We start from the raw sequence: 21317 nt of genomic DNA on the forward strand, positions 1-21317 counted from the left end.
TTTTACTAATTATTCTACTGTTCAATATCATGGCTGCTTCAAATTTTTGCTATTATAAAGGACACTATGATAAACATCTTTGTACAAAAAGCACATAAAAAACTTTAAGTTCCCTTCTATGACTATAAACTTAGAAGACATTTCTCAAAGGAGAGCTACTTGGTCAAATGACTAAAACCCAGAAAGACTGATGAGATACCACTCCCTGACTCATTTCTCGCTTGCTTGTTGGAAGGAAAAAATAAATGGATGAAAAACTATTTTACTTTCAAGTTTCTTAAAGGAAAAATTCTTCAAGTTGAAGTAATGGGAAACATTCAAATTAAAAGAAAATAAATGATGGAAAACGTCCAAATGGCTGCAAAGCATCCTTCCGTGTACGTAAAGACAGGTATCACACCAGTCTTCCTTTCTTGTAGAATTCACTCTTAAAATGGGAATATAACAAAACATACACCCATCCCCCATTTCAGAAGAGGGCATTTACATGAAAGAGAAAAGCAGGTGGGTTTACTTATACATATATTTCTAGTTTTAAAGAAAGCACTTCAATTAACAAGTCCTTCAAGCTACCAAAATTCTCATATTCTGATCATAACCTATCTAAGGGCACAAATACAAGACTAGGTCTACAGGGGAAGTCTTATAAAGAATAAATGCTCAGGCTCACATCAGGATCTCCTTATGGGTGTTTTCTTGGATGTCAGGTTTACGAGTCCATCTTACAGTATTTACTATTGCACATCTGCTCTCATTCTTACCTTTCTATTGGCACTGAGGTTTGTAGCAGGGATCTGCAGAGTCACTTGGTAGTCAGTGAGTTTGCTCATTTCCTCAGCTAAGAAGTTTGCTTCCCTAACCAAGGTATTAGCTTTTACGAGCTGCTCGCGCAGTTTTGCCAGGCTCTGACGGAAGAGTTCATCCCTGCGGTGTAGCAGAAAAGGAAATGAGAAAATCTAAAAGAAAAGCAAACTACAATCCTGTTCTAAGTGAGTCGTATTATTAGAAAATGATAGAAAACGCCTTTCAGGCAATATTTTTCAACTTAGTTTTGCCAAATCACCTCTAATCCTTCCCTCCTTCCCCCAGGGTTCTGTGAGCTATCTGTTGGTAACCACTGAGGAAAAAAAAAATATATGGAGTGATGAACTAAAAGCCATTTAAAAAATTACATAACATTTGAAAACATGACAACACTGTAGGAGCTGGAGATATTAATACTTCAATGAATGAAACCGACTCCCTGCCCCCTGGAACTTATTTTTCAGTGGAAGAGACAAACAACAAATAAATATGTGATTGTAACACTTTCCATTGTTGAATGAAACTATTTTATGTTTGTTTGTTTTTAAGGTTTATTATTGGGGAATTGGGAAAGGGGAGCGGGTTGGGAAATTGGGGGAGGAGGACAGTCAGGTTATTGTCCTTCAATCTTAGTTGTGGAGGGCGCAGCTAGCTCAGCTCCAAGTCCAGTCGCCATCTGGCCGCCCACTGGCAGCTAGCGGCCATGTTCAATCTTAGTTGCTGGTGGGTAGCCCACCTTCCCATGCAGGAGTTGAACCGGCAACCTTTTTATTAGGAGCACATGCTCTCACCAGCTGAGCTATCCTGCCACCTATTGGCAGCTCAGCAGCAGCTCAGCTTGGGTGCAGCTCACTGGCCCATGTGGGAATTGAACTGGCAACCCTGCTGCTCAGACCTTGAGCTCTTAACCAACTGAGCCACTCGGCTGGCACTGTGAATGAAACTGGTTTTAAATTTACTATTATAATGTTATTTTCATCTATTTATATCTTACTCTACACTACGTTCTAAGTGCACAGCAAGAATCAACTACATCTCCAGCCTTCTTTGCAATTCTCACTAGCTCTTAAATATACTTGATTCTCAGACCTTCAACAATGGCTTAGGTATGAGTCCTTTAGTACTTTCCAAGCCATCAACATTCACTTGATAAGAGTCCCAGCTTCTTATATATCCATCCACCATTAATGGCATCTTATTTTTATCCAGTGACACTTGGTGAAATCAATAATGTAACCACTATTCAAAATATCATCCTTTCTACTCTGTTTCTTTTTAAGAATTTGAACCTCAAAGAGAATCAATCTGGAATTAGGGGAAGTAGAAAAATTTTTTTGACATTTAACTGAAAAACACTACAATTAAAAGCAATAAAAAAAAGGAAAAACAACAACAAAAAAGAAAACAAAAACAAAAGCAATCCACCGTTTCTATTGCATACTTTTGTTTTTGTCTTTTATAATCTTCAGTACATGGAAAAGTAAATAGGGGTGATAAATAAAAGGATATTAGTGGGTACAATTATACCAATTACCTTTAGCTAGCTGCTGCTTAGAGTAAAGCCACCAGATCATGGTAAATGTAGAAAAGGCAGCAATACAGAAAAAGCACCATCTGCTAACCTTTGTCTGTTTTATCTGGGCACAATAAGATATAAAGAATAATGCAAGTATGATAAATATTCATACTTCAGTATCCAAACAGATGAGCAGGCAGCCCCTGAGGAAAATCTAATTGACTCTCTTCTCTTGATTTAGAACAATCAAATGCATGACTATGGTGAGCCTTTTTTAATGCAGGGTAGGGTTCCCTCTTCTCCTCTTAGAGCTCATTTTCCCTGGATGTGGTTGAAGTACAGTATCTCACTGCTCTCAAGCAGTGTGCATTATGGTTGCAAGAGTTAAAGTAGGAGCTGGCGCCAGACTGCCCTGGCTTTGATCCCACTGTACCAACTTACCAGCTAAATGACCTTGGACAAGTCATTTAACCTCTCAGCCTCAGTTTCCTCACGTGTGAAATGGGGGTGAAGATGGTAAAATATGCACATAGAAAATGTGAAGACTGGATGAACATCTGTAAAGCACTTAGTGCCTGATACATGTTAATGCCCCATGAATGTCAGATGGTGCTCTCACTACTATTATGATTATAAGACAGGAGTTATTAATGGGTCTAGAGATAGACCTGGGCTCAAAGTCTGGCCTTTTCACTTACTAGGTGGGTGATTTAGGCAGTTTTAAACTGATTGCCCTATCTACAAGGCAGGGAGAATAGTTCCTATGGCATAGAGCTGTTGGGAGCATTAAATAAAATTAGCACCAAGCCTGGAGTTTGGTATGAACACAACAGTGGTTAGCAATAACTTACTGTCCTTATTGTTGTTGTTATTATTATTACCATTTCTTCCACCACCACCTCAGTTCTGATAGAAGTATTTTAAAGTCATAAATTTTAAAAATTCACATTTAGGAGATTTTTAACATTGAAGTTATATTTAAATAGAACCAAAAGTAAGAGAAATAAAAATAAGGAGAAAGGTCTTAATGCTACAGAACTATTCAAACTGTTTCCATTTCAACACCTAACAGTCTAAGCCTTTTAACTTGGTACCATTTTTACTGAAGTGTAAGGTGGGAGTGGGTGTGTTTTTAACAACTAACAGTAAACATATTTAGGACGGTTAATGTCCTTTAAAGGAAAAGCCAATTGCTAACAATCCAGAAATGGGACTAAGATTTTCTCCTTGCGAGGTTCCCCCCCTTTGCCATGTCTCATGACCCTCCCCTGAAGCCCCACAGCCCTGGAGCCTTGGGTCTGGGTCGCCTGGGTTCCGTTCTTACCTCTCCTCTTCCCACTGAGTCACCTTCTGCTGAGCTGTCTGGCTGCTGTAGGCCAGGCGGTCAGGGCCGCTGCTCTGGGGCTGCCTCTCAGGGGAGAGCTGCTGGCGGAGCTGCTCCAGCTCCCGCTCATACATGAGCCGCTGTTCTTCGAGGGCACTCCGCTTTTCTTCCAAGTATTGTTTCTCCAGGACCTGAACCACATTTTGAACTGGGTCTGGGGAGCCAAGAGACAAGGCAAGGTGTTTTCAGCAGTCACTAAGACAGGCAACCTGCCAGTGCTTCTTCAGCAAGAACTGGCTCCTCCCCCAGAATACGGCCTTTCAGTCTGCTTTCTAGGAGAGGCCTAAGCAGCCTGTCAGACGAAATCCTCTCAATTTTCTCTTTACGAACTAACATTATAAATTCCCTATATGTAAACATTTCTCACATCTATCATGTTATTTTCTTCAGTTTGATGAGCTCACCCTAATGTTTAGATAGATCATTAATCTACCATAATAGAGGAGAAGGGGATGGGATTCCATCCATTGAGAAGAAAAACATGAAATCTAGGGCAATGTCAAAGAGCCACACAAGATTTTATTTTGACAATAGTCAATTTCTATGCACAGTTAGCATTCAGTTTTGGTATATGACAAAGGGTTTATATTTCTGATTTTAACTACAAATCTTATTATTCCTGAATTTCTCTAATGTGGGAGCAAACTTAGAGATCATAGCATATATTTGAATATATTAGTTGGGTATATGGTCTGGCAATTTCTCAGGTGCTAATATCTAAGAAAGTAATGTACCTGCAAAAATAGGCTATTTTTCTGAGGTTTTTTTTTTTTTTTTGATGTTGCAGATCTAGAGGTCACCAACATATATGTGGGTGAAAAGGCATGGAGATACTAATAGGTCATGCTCAAAGGGGCCATACTATAACTAGTGGTGGCTGTGATGTAAGACTTGATCCTAAAGAGCTAATTGGCTGGGGGAGGACATTAGATTGGTAATGACCAATGAACTCAAAGCCATGGAGAACAACTAAGGCACTGATCACATGTACAAGAAGAAAGTCACTCTAATTGAGTAGCCTATAGGGTATGTTATGAATATCTGGACAGTAAACAAGAAAACCACCATCACATAAATATTCCCTTGAAGCACAGGGGACCTATAGGAGATGCATTCATATTCTCTGACTAGCCTGGGACATAATTTCCTCCTTGTACATGAACACACTTGCCTGTCATTCAGTGCTATTTGTGTTGTATTTCTACATATTGACGCTCAGTGTAATTTCCAGGCTAAGAGTGGGAAATTAAGATGACAAAAGGAATTTATATAATACCTAATGAGAGCTATTGACTGACTTTTCCTGAAGATGCTATCAGTTTATGAAATAAATGTGTAAACTGTATTAATTTCTATATGAGCAATAAGAGAAAAAGACAGCATGTTAGCTTTAAAAAATGTTAAATAATACAAAAATATAAAGCAATTTTAAAAATCATGATATGCACTGTATAGGTGAGTTGTTTTAATAAAAATAACCACAATAGCAATAATAATTCTATTAGGCACTGGCTATATCTCAGGTAGTGGAACTATATACCCTTTGCATGCATCATCTCATGAAAGCCTTGCAGTAAACCTAAGGGTAGATATCATTCCCATTTTAAAGATGAGGAAATTGGGGCTCAGAAAGGTTAAAGAGCTGACCTAAGATCATACGTGATTGCAGATCAGAGCAAATGGCTGTGGCAGACATAAACTTATTAATAAATATGACATTCTAACCTCTAATGTTTTACTCAGAATTAGTACTCTGTTAAAGAGCAGATTTAAAAGAAATACTGTTCTTTGCTGATACAAAATACTCAAGTTCAACATTTTTTCAAAGCAGAAAAGTTTTTTTCACAGAGACCTGACATAGTCTGACAGAAAATCTACCACCACAACCACCACCCTTACCTCACCTCTGCCAACCCCCGCGAAACAAAAAGCCCTACACAAAGGCAGACCATGAATAGGTAAGATCTTTCTCATAGAGTGACAATCTATGTACTCCAAAGCATTAGAATTTCTGACATAGCCCTAAAACTTTTGAGAGGAAAATATGAATAATATGAATTTTTTTGCAGGAGTCTGAAGTAATTTTAAATGTAAGGGCTATAGAAGAAAAGTTCTCTCAGAATTTTTAAAAAATGTATTTCTCAAACAGTATACATATTTGCTCTATTTAGGCTTTAGGTTTAAAAAGTAAAAGACAAGGTCCTCGCCTTCCAATTATATTTATATAGAGCTTTATCTTCAAGGGCCTAACTTAGTATTTATGAATCTTTTCTAGACAGAGAAAAGTGAGACACACTATATTATAAAATTATAGGCTAGAGTTTTTGCTAAAAGACACTGCATAAGATATCTAATCCTTATTTCTATATGTTAGTCAGTGGTGTGTAGAAACACACATGATCCCAGGTGGCAAAGGTAGAAGGGGTTTCACTCCCAGGTTCCGAGCCACCCATGCAGAGGCAATGTGACCACAGCTGTTGGAAACTGCTTTAGCAGCTGCCGTGACTAACACCCCTTAGTACTCACCAGGCTTTGTCCGTGGCAACAAATCAACATGTAGATATGGAGGGGAGAGCAACTCAAAGCATTCCTCCCTGATCCTGCCCCAGTGCAGCCTAGTGAGCCATGCCCAGGGACTCGGGTCTGGCCATGCCACACACAGCCCTGGTACAGGGGCTGAGGGCTGTTTGTTTTTTTTAACTTCTGATCCTAACACAAGTCTGGAAACACCTTTCTCTTAGACATATTTGATAACATGTTCTTTTTAAATTAATTAACCAGTTTCAAGCCTTTATCACTACACAACCTATTTTTTAAATAGATCACCCTAATCAGCAAGTCGGTCTGACTCAACGATATGCCTTCAGACAGAAGCCAAAGATTATGTGGCCTATTCTCAAATGATCAATCAACTGCCAAGAGAATTGTCCACAGTTTTATTTTTCCCCTATCACTTTTCTCCTTTAGAATGAAATGTTTTAAAACTCAGTGAGCCTGGCACCGAAGGCCAAGATACTGAAAAGGTCGGTATTTTAGGAAGAGAGAAAAGACCACATTTACTTTGGGCAAAGTACTTCTCTTTTTCATCAGTTTAGTATGGTACTATGAAATGAACTCAAATTTATTTATCTGTTCTCAAGAATGGAAAACAAATGGTGGGTAGTGGTGGTGTTTGTGGGGCATTTATGTGATAAAGAAAATTAGAATTAATTCACACCAAGAGGCCCAAAGCACTAAATTGAAGAAAAACAGATCCTTTGGGAGAAAAAAAAAAAAACGAACCTTTTAATCCCAGATGGAATAAACGGGCTCTATGACCCTTCACCAGCCCCTTAATGGCTCTTTACTTTAGAACTACTATTGCCTCTGTGAAAACAGATGAGTGTCTGATTCCTAATTCTGAATCCTTGGGAAGGAGGCATTATCGTCTACAGATAGGTTTGCGTTTACTCTTAATTCAAATGAACTGGGTTTCAGGTAATTATTTACTTTAGAGACTCAAAAATTATATCCTAGTCTATTATTGAGGTAACATGGGTAAATAAATATATATCTGGAGGCACAATGTTCTGACTGCTGTACTGTCAACAGTAATAAAGTCATTAGTAACAGTAGTAATAATACCAAGAACACTTTTGTGCTGGTCGATGCATGGGGAAAAGAGTAGCTACCAGATTTTAACCACTGGGAAGGCAGTGGAGTTGGGACATGGGGAGACAGGGGTCTTAATTGAAAAGGGAACATTCCTCAATCATGAATACAGAATAACTCCGCCAGGCAGAAAATGTCAGCTTCTTCCCAATCACGTTAGATTTTGCCAAAGCATGGAGTACAAGCATCAATCAGCAGCACAGCTAAAAACCAGCCAAGCTCCCACACACTAATGCCCATCAGTTAAAACCTTTATCCCAGTGCTTGTGAAGAAGCTTCGTCTGAAACCACAGGAGAGGGAAGAGAATCTTCAAATAGGACCACCAAGGGGACGACCACCAGGCAGACAGGCTTATTATCGGGAAGCCACCTAACAGCAGAGGTGAATCGCATCAACACTGTCCGGCCACCAGCATTTCAGCACTTGTATCCGAGTATATCTGTGTGTCCCCCCAAGGAAGCTCCATTTACCAGTGGAACTGGGTGAGCGGTGGGGTGGGGACGGGAAAGCATTACTTTTAAATAGACAAAATGAACACTGGAGCGCAAGGCCTCATTTGGAATACAAATGGATAACTCATGTGAATACCAAGAGCCAGGCTACTGATGACTGATTAGTTTGGCTAAGAGGATTGGAGGAATTAACAGGTGCTTACTAAACGTTCACTGGTTACTCAGGAGTTTACTATGGATATGACAAGAAACTAGCTTTGGATTAAATTAGAAATCTGTGATGCGGGATGATATACGATTAAATTGATGCCACTGGGACACTCTGCAGAGCTAGAGGATACAGATGTCTAAAATTTGGCAACCTCATCGAAAGAAATAAGCCCTCTTCAAATGGGCATTTCTCCACCTGAAATTTGGAGCCTGCACTGTGCTGTCATAGCCCGCATCCATCTGGCCTTCCAAAACTCTCACTTATGGGCCTGTTGCTCAGGCCTGTTGGTAAATGGGCCATTAATGTGATACTGATGCCTGAGTGTCGCTTTGGAACGTCATCCGGGATTCTCCTATGTTGGTGAGCAAGTAGCAAAGTGGTCCACCATGTTGCAGGGTCAAAAGCCCCAGTAGCTAATTTAATGCCTAATCTTAATAATGTTGAAAAAGAGAAATTACCAAACTTCTTTCATGAAGTAATATTTTTCTCCTTTTCTTTGTTGTTATTCTATATACTTCATATTAATACATTGTACATGTTTCTCAATCTGGCCTTTTCTTCATACTTCAGTTTTATAATTAGAAAGAGGGGACCTTGAGGCTTAAAATCCATAAATAGAGATAAAGAGAAACGTCAATCTTTTTTCCCGCAAAAGAATCCCCAATTTGAGATGCCAGAGATCTGACTGACAATTCACCAGCCATGTTCAAATTCTCCCCAGATAGGCTTATTCAAAGAGTAGAGTGAGAAAGTAAACACTTAAGGGAAGAAATCAACTGTGAAAACCAAAATGCTCTCCAAGCACCCTGTCAAGGAGAGGATGCCTGTCAGATGGCTCTCAGGATTCCTGGAGGCCCTCCCTGGTTCAAGTTTGGGATCCTCGGGTATCCAAGGAACAGATAAATGAAAGGTGAGGTTGGACAAAGTCCAGATACCAACTGGTTCAGACACTCCTGAATTTAGCCTCAACTGTATCCCTGTAAAATAGTTCTAGTCCCAGAAATGTGGTCTTGTGCTCGGTAATAGGGGAACTTCCCTGCCCTGCTTCTAGTTCCCAAGTACTAAGTGTGGCGATTAGGAAACTGGGAGATGGGAACAGGAAAGAGCAGATTTATAAAACAGCAAGCAAGGAAAGAATGTGGTGTGTATTTTATTGTATGTATGTAAGTGTGTATGAGCACAGAAGAAAAAAGAGGGGGTAAAGGACTTCCTTTTAGACATAGAAAGAACTTTAATACAAACATTGAAAACCTTCTGGAAAGAGGGATCTAGAAATAACGCTTAAGGAGCATCTCTTCCTTCCATATCTGAGACAAGCTGGAGTGTAGGTCAAGCAAAGAGCCTAGAAAGCCTTTTATTTTAGCTATCATTTTTGTAAAAGTTACCTGGGCATGTTAAATAAGTCTGTTTGGGGGTATAATTTCCAGTTAAGTTTATAGTAAAATGTTGTGACTTTAACCTCTCCATTAGACTGTTAGAAATTCCTGGATTCATACTCTCCCGGGGATTTTTATACTCTGAAGGACTCAGAAATGACAGGCCCAGTAATAAATTTGGCAAGGAATTCCATCATAGCCATTCAGTGCTCTGGGGCCATGGAAATGTTACCACAACTGGCTTAGAAACAAGGAGATCTCAAAGAGAGTCCACCACTTCCTGGTTACCTGAGTGAGCAGAACAGGCCCTGGAATTTTTAACTCGCCCCTCACCGATGGCCTTTTTAAGGAATTAGCAATTTTATGTGTCTATATTTCAGAATGACACTTTCCCTTTATACATACTTATCCCTCATTGAACTCTGTGGGGTAAAGAACTGCCCACGATGAAAGAATCCGGAGTGATGGCCTTACCATTACTATTCAGTGTTTTCATGATAACCTCCATCTGTGCAAATTCATAGTTATAGTCTGGTTCCGAGGAAGCTTCACTGGCTGCGTCCAGGTCATGCTCTGGAGGGCCTGTTTCTCTTTCAAAGTCTTTCAACCAATCTCGCCGTTTCCTCTTAGGTAAATTAATTCTGTGGGTTTTTTCACCATTAGAGAAAATCAACTTGTTTTACACTCAGATAACAGAAAAAAAAAAAGTATATGAAAATATTAGTGAACACAAAGATATTACCTAAAAAAGTGGTTATTTCCCCACAGGATTCTATCACCGTGCCACAGCTGGGTGGTACTGCACACAAGGGTGCCATTTACACAGGACCTGAAGGAACACCAGGGAAAATGTTAGCTGAACAGTAAAGAGCACAAAACCCAGCCTCCATAGCCAAAGAATAACTTGGGGAACTTCCTCTTAACAGATGTATTCTACTAATACCTGAAGAAGAAATAACAGAAGTATAACCACCACCAAAACACATGATGTAAGCAATGATGATCAAGGACTGCCAGTGTCCTTTAAAGAGAAAGAACCTGATGCGATGGGCTCCTGTAGGAGACAGACACCACCACCTATGGAATATTCTTGTAAAAATTTAAGCTGAATCTGATCAAGCTTCTATGTCTAAACACCAATTTAGGAAATACAGAGGACAGTGGAAGATGATAAATCATGCCACGAGATGCAATGGGCCAAATGCTGACTACAGAAAACTCTAGGACCCGAGTGTTGAAACTAGATCTCTTCAACAAATAAAATGCAAGGAAAAAGTAGCCGGGGGTCAAGCAGGAAAAAAGGGAGGGGGAATCCATAGACTAAAAGAGACCTAAATGACCTAACAACCAATGGCAATGGTTAAATCCTACGTGGATCCTGATTTCAAGAAACAACTGAAAAAGAACACTTAGGAGGCACAAATGGGAAATCTGAAGACTGACTGGATATATGATGATTAACAAAGAATCATTGTTCATTATTTTCGGTGTGATGGCATCGAAGCTATGTTTAACAATACTCATCCTTGAGAGATACAAGCTGAGATATTTATGATACAAAGTCATAATGTCTGGAATTTGCGTTAAAATAACCCAGAGGGGAGAGAGGAGGAGATGTGGAGGTGTGTAAATAAAACCAAACTGTCCATGGACAAATTGCACATCCTGAAGCTGGATTATGGACATATGGGGGTTCGTTTTACCATTCTTTCTTCCCACTTGTATATGTTTGAAAATTTCCCTAATAATTAGGGAAAACATAAAAAGAATACCATGTTTAAATCCTCAATAGCTACCAAACAGATTATAAAAACAAAACAAACACTGGGAGTTGGGGAGACAATTTGACAGTCTTTGTTCTCACACCATAAATGATGTGTACCGTATCTCTGGGACTGTGCTAGCCCAATGTCTGGGACGTGTAGCTGTCAAGGGGCTGTGAAGTCAGCTGCCTGAATAATCCACTGCAAAAGCTTTCATAGGGTTTCCTGCTTAGCTCAAGATCTCATCAACTGATACTTTGACACACTTAAAGCATAGTCACTATAACATTTTTTAGGGGGAGAGAAAAAGTCCTCCAGAGCTTTTAGCACTGACAATTTTAGTCTTCTCATAAACGTTTTCTTCACTTAAAATAGAGATTTTGTTGGTAGGAAGAATTAATTAGTTAACTAATTAAAATTTAAAGGATTGTCAGGTGAAGTTTAATGGGCAAAAATAATGAATATTATTTTAATAAGTTACTTTTCTCATATAATCTCCTTATCTGGCTCCTAATATTTACAGGACTCTAAAGCTCAGACTAATGGAATAAGTAGAACTCACAAATGAAAATAATCACTCCTTCATAGTAGTATTTCAAATCTGGTGGCTAGGATTTATTTATAAAAATATGCTGGAAATAACATCTTAAATGTTTTTAATCTGTCATACATAAACATGATATAACTTCAGTGCTATATTTTATACTAACATGCTCCCTTTATTCTTGCCAATCAAAATGACTCTCAACATTGTAACTCAAGCTTCAAAAGTCCATATCCCATCTATTTGGAATTATCAACCTATTTATTCATGTGCAAAATGGGAAAACAAAATCAGAATATATATGTAAGTCTACATATATATCCATATTTTTACCAAAAGGATGATGACATTTTTTAATTTGTTTTTTGAAAAGTTTTATAAAATACCTATCGCTTCTACCTAAAAAAACATTCATTAGTCATTTTTTTAAGGAAAATATTGCCTTTTTTTTTTTTTAAAGATTTTATTGGGGAATTGGGGGAGGGGAACAGACAAGTTGCTGTTCTTTTTTTTGTTCTTCAGTCTAGTTGGGAGGATGTCGCTTCACTGGCCCATGTTGGTATTATCACTGCGCTCTTCCCAGGTGAGGCAGATTGGTCACTGGCCATTGGACGGCCACTCACGGCAGCTCACGAAAGCTCACGCCCGCTGCCGGCCACTCACAGCAGCCCACTGCAGCCCCAATGCAGCCTACGCCGTCGCCAGTGACTCACAGCAGCCCAGCTCCAGGTCGAGCTGTTGTTCACCATCTTAGCTGTAGGGGGCTCAGCATCACTGGACTACATGTGGGATCCAAACCGGGGCCCTGCTGCTCAGAGCTGGTGTCCCAGCCAACTCAACCAATGTGCCACTCGGCCGGCCCTGACCATTGTTTACTAAGGTATCTGAAAAGCCCTCCAGAAATTTTAGGAATAGCAGATGATCAATCACAGAAATGTGTCCCTCAGTAATCTTTAAAACCTGAGTTAAGATTTAAAATATTCAGTTCCTGATTCTCACGAGCCATATTTCAATGCTCAGGAGCACCATCTAGCTAGTGGCTACCGAAGTGATCTTAGCAGTTATAGACCCTTTCTATTATCTCAGAAAGATTTACTGGGTAGTGTTATTCTAAAATAAAACTAAAAACAGTTCCAGAGCAAATGAGAGAGCAACACCATAAGTTTTGCCTCCCTTACTTGCTAACTTTTGTGATAATTTGTATCTTTAGAGACCCCTCTCTAGGCACAGGCGCACACACACACACACACACACACCCTGAACACACATATAAACATATCATTTTGCTGTTTATAGTATGTTATTCTTACAATAATATAAAAAAGACAAAGTTATGGAAACTGCCTGATTTGGTAATGCTCCCAAGCCAAGAAATTAGCATAAAAATTTCTAGTTGGACACATGCCTGGTATTCTTGGAAGAAGCAAGCATAAAACCTCTTTGCATGAATTTATGCACCCTAACCCAGGCCACAAGACTCCTACAGATAAACTGCTGAAGATGAGTACAGCTAAGAAATCACGAAACTGCTTTAGGAAGCAAAGTTATCAGCAGATACAACAAAGAGTTGGATTGAGGCCCCACAACTTCAGAGGACAGAATGCACAAATAAAGATAACAAAATAAGCAAAAATAAAATTATTAAACGCATACCACAAAAAGCAAAACTACCAATAGACCAGGCAGATCTAAAAATGGAGCTCCTGAACTCATCTACAAATGAAAACTAAAGACACTGAAATTAAGAACTCAATAGAATGGTTAAGCAGCAGTTGAGACACGACTAAAGAGCACATTAGTGAACTTCAGTATAGATTTGAAGAAATAATGACAGTCCCTTAACCCCATGTCCTTCTCTCGCTCTGTCTTCAATCCCATTTCTACCTTCACAACCATGATTCTTGACCCACTTTCTCACCTCCCTTCTCTTCTTAGCATTTTTCTTTATATACCCATGACTATGTGGGACCTAAATATCTCAAGGTTCCTAGTGTCTTCCTAATTGCTACACCCAATAGAATCTTTTTAGCTTTTTTTTTTAAATTAAAGTTCATAAGGGTGACAATGGTTAGTAAAGTTGCATAGGTTTCAAGTATACAATTCTGTAATACATCATCTATATATTTTAATTTCTATTTTGAACTCTCCTTCCTTAAAATTTTCTCTTCCCTTGGCTTCCATGATTGTATCCTACTGAATCTCTATTCACTCCCTGGCTCCCTTGTCTAAGCCTCCTTCATGGACTATCCTCAGGCCATCTGAAAAACATTGGTTTAATCCTTCCACTACACACTCTAGATCTACTTCCAAGACAGGCAAAACTGGTGATGGTCAATGCTATATCTTTAGTGTAGCTTTACAGCACAAAATCCAAATCTTACTGGATATCGCCACATCAATATCTCAAGGAAACCTCAAATTCAAATAAAACTCATTACAACTCATTACCTGTCATCATCCAAACCTGTTCCTTCTTTTGTAGTCCTTATTTTGGTTCAGCAGCACCGCTATTTATCTAGTCTCCCAAGACAAAAATCTGTATTCATTGCTGACTTCTCCTTTTCCTTCACTAATTAAGTCCCCATCCTGTCCCCAAGCAGCTTACTGCAACTTGCTGACTTTCAAATAATTCTCAAATACATTTTGTTCTTCACCTCTACTACAACTTTGTTGTGGTCCTATTACCATATCATAAAAAATATCCTAACTGATCTCCTTATCTCCAGTCCTACCAACACCCTACACTTCCACAATAATCAGATTTGCAGGTTATAAAGATTACTTTAGAAAAAGCATTTATTGTCCTATATAATAACTGTTGCTTCTATACATTCTCCTCCATCAGGTTTTTCCTATACTTGGGCAGTCCCAACACAAAGCCTGGAGCAAAGTATACCGAATGAATGAACCGCTACCCTGGGGTTCCAGGAAAAAAGGACATTGGGCAGAGTTAGGGGTCTGGAGGGGAAAGAGTAGGATAAAAAGACTGAAATTAAAATTGTGTAGGAGAAAATTTGCTGATTAAAATCATTTTTAAATATAGTGTTAGAAGAGAATATGACCAAATCATTGTGCTGTACACTTTAAAAATATATAATTTTATTTGTCATTAAAGCTGAAAAAGAAGAGAGTATGAAAAAAAAATCCAGAGCTTCTAATAGAGGAGGATACAGTATAAGGCAAAAAACAATTTGAAATTGGAATAGGTAAAAATTAAAGAATAGTATTTCACCATTAAATATCTTAACAATTATATTACTATAATACAAGATCTACAAAATTTCATTTCATGCATCATGTATGCTATTATTATTAGTCCCAGTTTTTCATCACTGAGAAATTTTATATGGCCAATAGTAACAGAATAATTTGAAATGAATGTAATGTTTTCCTCATAAAAATGAGTGCTCTGAATTACAATATCTGTGCATTAATGAATATTGTTATCGAACTTCGCTTAAACTTTATAACTTTATTAAATAATTTAAGGCATCATTTCAAAGAAATAAAAAAGCAAATATATTATCCCATCAATTCTCAAAATTTCACATATTATAGCCTGGTTTAGTAATTTTTCAAAACAATGGAGTTCTCTGATTAACTGCTTTTTACACAACGCATTACACAGAGTAGCAACTAATTTTATTCAACATTTATATGTGTCAGGCACTGAGGCAAGTGATTTACCATCTTTTGCCACGTATAATGCATACGTTTTCTGCCCAAATTTGTAAGGGAAAGATAAGGATGCATATTACACATGGTAAGTACCAATTCCATATCTCCATAAATGTTTTTAATTCTTTTATTTATGCTTATGAATTAAAAATGTAACTCTAGAAATCAATAATGATATCTGTATGCAAAATAATACCCTGAAGTACAATAATCGGTTCTGTTGAATGTGCAACGACGAAGAGTTCTTGGCCTTCAATGCTGTGTAAATGCCGTAAATTTGTTATCAGCACATAAAACGTCTCGTACCTTGTATCTGTTCTTGTGTTCTGTAATTATTTGTTACATAAAATTTCTCGTACCATAATATGTTAAAAAATAAATGCTAAAATTCCTTTATAATACAAAAAACAAGTACCTAAATGTAAACAAATAAAAATTTGAACTAAAAAATTAAAATAAAAGATTTTTTTCCTGAAAGTTTGGGCCAAAAACGTGGGTGTGCATTATACATGGCAAAATACGGTACATGTTTTGTCTACTATTAGCCCACTTATACCAAATTAGAAAATTGAATTTCAGATAAAAGAAGTATATTCTCCAAAATCACCCAACCAGTCAAGGCAGCCTACCCCAAACACGGTGCTTAAAATATTGCTATACAACTCTCTATAATTGGAAAGCAATCCCCACAGACCCACTGTAGCCTTAGCTTTAATAAAACTGAAGCAAACAGATAGAAAGGGGTGGTCTTCTTCTGAAAATAAGTTACACAAAATATGTCAGGTAGCCATTTACTTTCTCACCTTGCATTTTCTTTTGGAGTAAGAGTGACATCACCGTCAGATGCAATATCAATCTCACAGTGCTCTGGCTGAATTCCTATACCAAAGAGCTGGATGTCCTGAGAGGTATCTGCACCCACCCTCGTATGGTCCTAGGAAGGGAATATTCAAGAAAGAAAAAAACCCACACTTTAAATAACTCAACAAATATTTATCACGATCAAGTTCAATAACACAACAGCAAGCACATGATAATATTAAATGAATCAGCAGGAGATCCAAGCTCTCTGGAACATCATAAATCAAAAGCTTACCTTAACACACTAAATTTTTTTAAAACGTTTAAACACAATAGAGGAAAATACCCTGCCCTGATCACCAGTAATTAGATACTGCTTTAAATTATAAGGAACTCGGACTTGACAGAATACCTTGAGTTCCAATTTTAATTGACAGCTTACTATTGATGTGACCCCAGGCAAGCCATTTCACTTTCTGAGCTTCGGTTTCTTTTTTCTTTTTTTTGCAAAACCAGGACTATATTATCAATTTGCTTTACTTAACAGGATTCTCTTAAGTTAACAGCATAAGTGCCTTGAAAACAGCAATATAAATTTAAGAACCATTAAAAGTAGTTTCATGGAATGTCATATTCTAAAATATATAACTTTTATAATGTTAAAAAGAGTGGCACTAATACTAATATTACGTAGCATAGTGAAGCTTGCCGGTTATACAATGTACATAATGGCGTGATTTTAAGGACCTCAAACGTCACACATATGTAAACTGACTGTCACTCCTGGGGATTCCAAAATTTGTTTTTTCTTTTCCTCTAAAAATCATTTAATCACTATGATAACAATACTTTCCTATTCAACAGAGAAACTGTAAGGCCTACTCTTCTAAAACTAAGATTTCAGAAACAATTCCTTACGCCTTAATCATGTCCTGAACAGATCTTAAGTGTTAGCGGACTCTCAACAAGTCAGGGGCTATTTGTGCCATATTATGTCTCTGGAAAAAGTAGAATAGAAAGGATAGCAGAAGACAGAGCTCTTTGCTTCAATTCTAGTTTATTCTCCATTGCATTTTGCATATTCACTAGGCAGATCTAAACAAGGTGCCTATCTAACCTTTCACAGGGTGTAAATTTCTCTGCTTTTAGAGATTTAGTGTGTGGACAGTGTATACAAGCTGCTTTCAAGTCCCTAGGTCCCTAATCCTTGACAGTTATTTAAATACATACATACATATATTTATATACCTCCATAACTCAGAAATTGTTTGTATGATTAAAAATGCCCTCATGGTGAGCTGAGTGTCCTATGTCAGTTGGGGTGCCCTATTTCAAACAGATGTCTTATTTCTCCCTTACAAATTAGGCCAGCATTTCTAAAAGTAGGGTCTGAGAACCTCTGGAGTCTCAGAGAATCATTCAAGAGGCTCATGAAGTCAAAACTATTCAAACAAAACTACTAAGATATTATTTGTTTTGTGTTCTCATTTTATCAAAGGTATACTTGTACAGTGTTTCCAGAGGCTACATGATGTGTGATGTCGTGGCTATCAAGATTAATGGACTGGGTGTTTGCACATGTTTGTATTTTTAAATGTTCTCAGCTTTAGTATCTATTATAGTAAATAATAGATGCTACAACTCAGATACACAAAATAGTTCTTTGGAGTCCTTGATACATTTCTAAAGGGTATAAATGGGTCCTGAAGCTAGACAGTTTTATAACTGCTGCAATAAGCCATCCATCATGGTCACTGGCATACCCTGAGTCCAAAGTGCCAAGTCCAAAGACCACATCCCCACACTTGAAAGTGATTATGGGACCAAAAGTTATTTCCTGAGGATGTAGGTCTAGAAAAAATAGATATGAAAGAAACCTAGCTATCTAATCTACCACAAGAGTTTGTTCTAGCCTTATGCTGGTCTTGAAATCTCCTTAGAATTACTCAGAAACATAACTGTGACTCTCCAGAGCTTCTCAGGATCTTTGTGACGCAACGTAGATATCCCCAGAATTCTTGTTGCCATAACCAGGGGTCACCTTGACACCCTGTTACCCACCTGTGCCCCTCTGAGGCCCCCACTGTACTGTCCAGAATAATACAAAATAGCTTGTTTTCATTCTCAATGGTGACCTGACTGTACCATGAATGCTCTCACTTTTAACAAGGGCTAAGCTGGATACGAAAAGCAAAATCCTGGGGCCAGGGATCCAGCTTCAACTGGGAGTGGTACATGAATGAATCAGGATTGCAACTATGTATTTATATAACCTCTTACCTTTAAATAATAAACCAGAAGTTCATTGAGAGCAGGGTCTGCATTCAGGTTGACTAAGTAGCACTTGTCATCCCCCACCTTGATACCAGATGTCTCCAGGGAAATACCCATGCTTTCAAGTTGTCGTTGTCTCTCCTGTGCAGACAGAAGCAGGGAACTCTATTTGTTGCTCTATTTACCAGATGTATCCATGGAAAGTGTAAGTCACTGTTTCTGGGGACAATGCCAATGAAATTACTCATTCCACTCAGCTCTACCAAGTTTACTTACAGCCTAAAATGTGTGACATCTTGCGTCAGTGTTGTGGGGACACCAAGGGTGAACCAGGCACCACCTTGCTCTTAAGGGGCTTACGATCCAGTAGAGGGAAAAGACCACAACTGGGATCAAGAGAGAGCCCTGTGCTGCTGGAGAGGAACAACATGCCGCGGGCTTCACAGGAGGGAGATGAGGATGGGTTAGGAAGGCTTCAGGAAGAGACTAGATCTGATGTAGTTCTTGAAGCATAAAAAGAATTTCAACAGGAAGAAATGAGGGAGTAGCTAGATAAGGGCAGGGTGTTCCGGGGGAGGGCATAGGGAAGCACAGTACAGACTCTGGGCATCCTGGAGGATTCCAGGTACCAAGAACCCTTAGCAAATGTGGGAAAGTGGTGGGAGATGGGACTGGAAAAGCAGATTGGGTCCCTACTGCAGAGAACCTTGAATTCATTCATTGATTCATTCAAGACATATTTATGTAATAGGTAGTGATCTAGGGTTGAGAAGACTACAGCGAATAAAATTAAGTTTTTCATGAAAACTTATATCCTAGTGGGAAGAGATAGACCATAAAAAAACAGATGCGTAAATATATAGAATTTCCAATGTGGTTAAGTGCTATGGCAAAACATAAAGCAATGTAAGAGAAATAGAAAGTTAGGTGTGTGCATGCGTGTGTGTGTATGTGTGTGTGAGAGTGTGTGTGTGTGTGTGTGTGTGAAGAGAGAGAGAGAGAGAGAGAGAGAGAGAGAGAGAGAGAGAGAATGAATGAGAATGATGTCTACAATAAGCATAAGCAAACAGTTGGACTAGATCCCAGTTACTGCTTTCAGGCTACTTGACTGAGATAGTCTAATATTTCCAAGTGGTCAGTGAGCTTAAAATGTTTATGAAATGCATAGTGCAGAGATTCATAAAACACACACACACACACACACACACACACACACACACGTAGAACTAGTCCTCGTTTTATAGTTTGTCTCAAGTGAAGTTAATACGGCATTGTCTAACAAGTCCAGAGAATCAAATACATTGGGAAAACTACGATGTGCTGTATATTACAAATTCGATCAGTCAGGTAGCCCTGTGCTATGCCCAGTGATCTAAATTCACAAAAGAGATTGTTGTTGAAATGTGAAAATCAGGAAATATTAAAGATACTTCCTGTACCATGCCTGTTCAAATTCAACGCTAACACTTCCAGCAAATATATACAAACCAAATTGGAGTTGATAAAAGACACAAAGTCAGCACCTAAAACTGATATTTACAGTCTCTAGTTCAGCAGAAACAGGTTCTCAAAGGACTTTTTGAGGATGACAAGTGACTGACGATACAGGAGAGATAGCAAACAAAAAAGAATCACAATATTTTAGGTTTAAATTACCCAGCTACCTGTGCAATTTCTTCTGTTTTCCTTAGCTTCTCTTCCCAAGTCACTGTTAGTTCTTTTATCAGCTTTTCAGACTCTTCAAGCTTCTCTTTCAGTTCAGGGGCCTTCATAGCCTTTAAAATGAAACCAGAGCTATCTGATTTTCTAATTTTTTCCACTATTATAAACAAGACAATCATTTATTGTCCTCCTTAAGCAGTTATCAACAGTCTGTTGGAAGCAATTAAAGTCACACACTGTCAGGGTGTGTTTTAGACCTTTATTAATCAAGTGAAATGTAAGAGGCAGATGGCTGCTACTATTTGAAGGAAAAAAAGAAATACTAGTGCCCTGAATTAAACTGATACAAATCATGACACAGTAATTTTATCCATCATACTTGAATTTCACATTTAAAGACTTAAAAGAGGCTAAAATTCATCTTCAAAATAGAAAGTAAGAAAAAAGGTTACTTAAGCAGATTTCTTTTTCAGTAAGAGATCAATGCACATCACCAATAAAAGCATTCCAGTTATATTAACCTAACAGGGAAGGTGAAGATTCTTCTCACTCAGTTTAAAATTTGAATCAGGTCCCTTTAAACTACTATTCATATTGATGGTAATAAGCTTAGCATATTCACGATTCACTTGGAAGCAGGACATCTGGCTAAAAGAGCAATAATTTCCCTCTAAGTTTGTTCAATGAGAACAACTAAGGGGTCTAAAATACAGGCATATGAGGCTTGAAAATTTGGGGAAGCCTTTCCTCGGCAACAATATGCTTTGACTCCCTATAATAACATGAGCCTCTATAGAGTCTAACCCTATGAACAAGAAAGGTGGTAGAGCTGGGATAAGAAGCTGAAGTGACAATGACCTGGAAGCTAGCCAGCTACGCCGAGTCTCACAGTATTAATGCATCCTTAGCGTGACATTCAGTGCTAGGGGTACATGTGAACATTCTGGTGAACCTTATGTGGTTCCTATCCCCTTCAGCCAGGCATTGTTCTAGCCAACTGGCCTCGAGTATATGGTCACAGCGAAAATGCAGATTCAGAGATGAGCGGAAAGAAGTAGATCATCCACCTTTAAACAAATTCCAGAAGCATTATACTTTCCTCCCCGGGTCATGACTCTCTTCAAATGTTATCAGCATTTTGACTTTTCAGGTGCTTTGCTGTCCTTCTTGGCACCAATTTAAAAAATTATGCTTGATGTA

The 21317-nt window shown here is 38.4% G+C and overlaps 1 protein-coding gene across 1 annotated transcript in view; it reads right to left on the reverse strand.

Moving 5' to 3' along the window:
- Positions 1 to 21317, reverse strand: part of KIF13A (kinesin family member 13A) — a gene marked incomplete at its 3' end in the record, with an annotated part of 189283 nt that overhangs the window by 30797 nt on the left and 137169 nt on the right. Inside the window, exons 12-19 of the mRNA XM_019630384.1 lie at positions 20120 to 20230; positions 18462 to 18596; positions 16184 to 16314; positions 10138 to 10224; positions 9870 to 10036; positions 7606 to 7725; positions 3645 to 3858; positions 762 to 924 (exon numbers count right to left, since the gene is read on the reverse strand). Of these exons, the coding sequence (XP_019485929.1) occupies positions 762 to 924; positions 3645 to 3858; positions 7606 to 7725; positions 9870 to 10036; positions 10138 to 10224; positions 16184 to 16314; positions 18462 to 18596; positions 20120 to 20230 (1128 nt within the window). The remainder of the gene's footprint in view (positions 1 to 761; positions 925 to 3644; positions 3859 to 7605; positions 7726 to 9869; positions 10037 to 10137; positions 10225 to 16183; positions 16315 to 18461; positions 18597 to 20119; positions 20231 to 21317) is intronic.

Source organism: Hipposideros armiger, unplaced genomic scaffold (genome assembly GCF_001890085.2).
Source record: "Hipposideros armiger isolate ML-2016 unplaced genomic scaffold, ASM189008v1 scaffold_907, whole genome shotgun sequence".
NCBI lineage: Eukaryota > Metazoa > Chordata > Mammalia > Chiroptera > Hipposideridae > Hipposideros > Hipposideros armiger.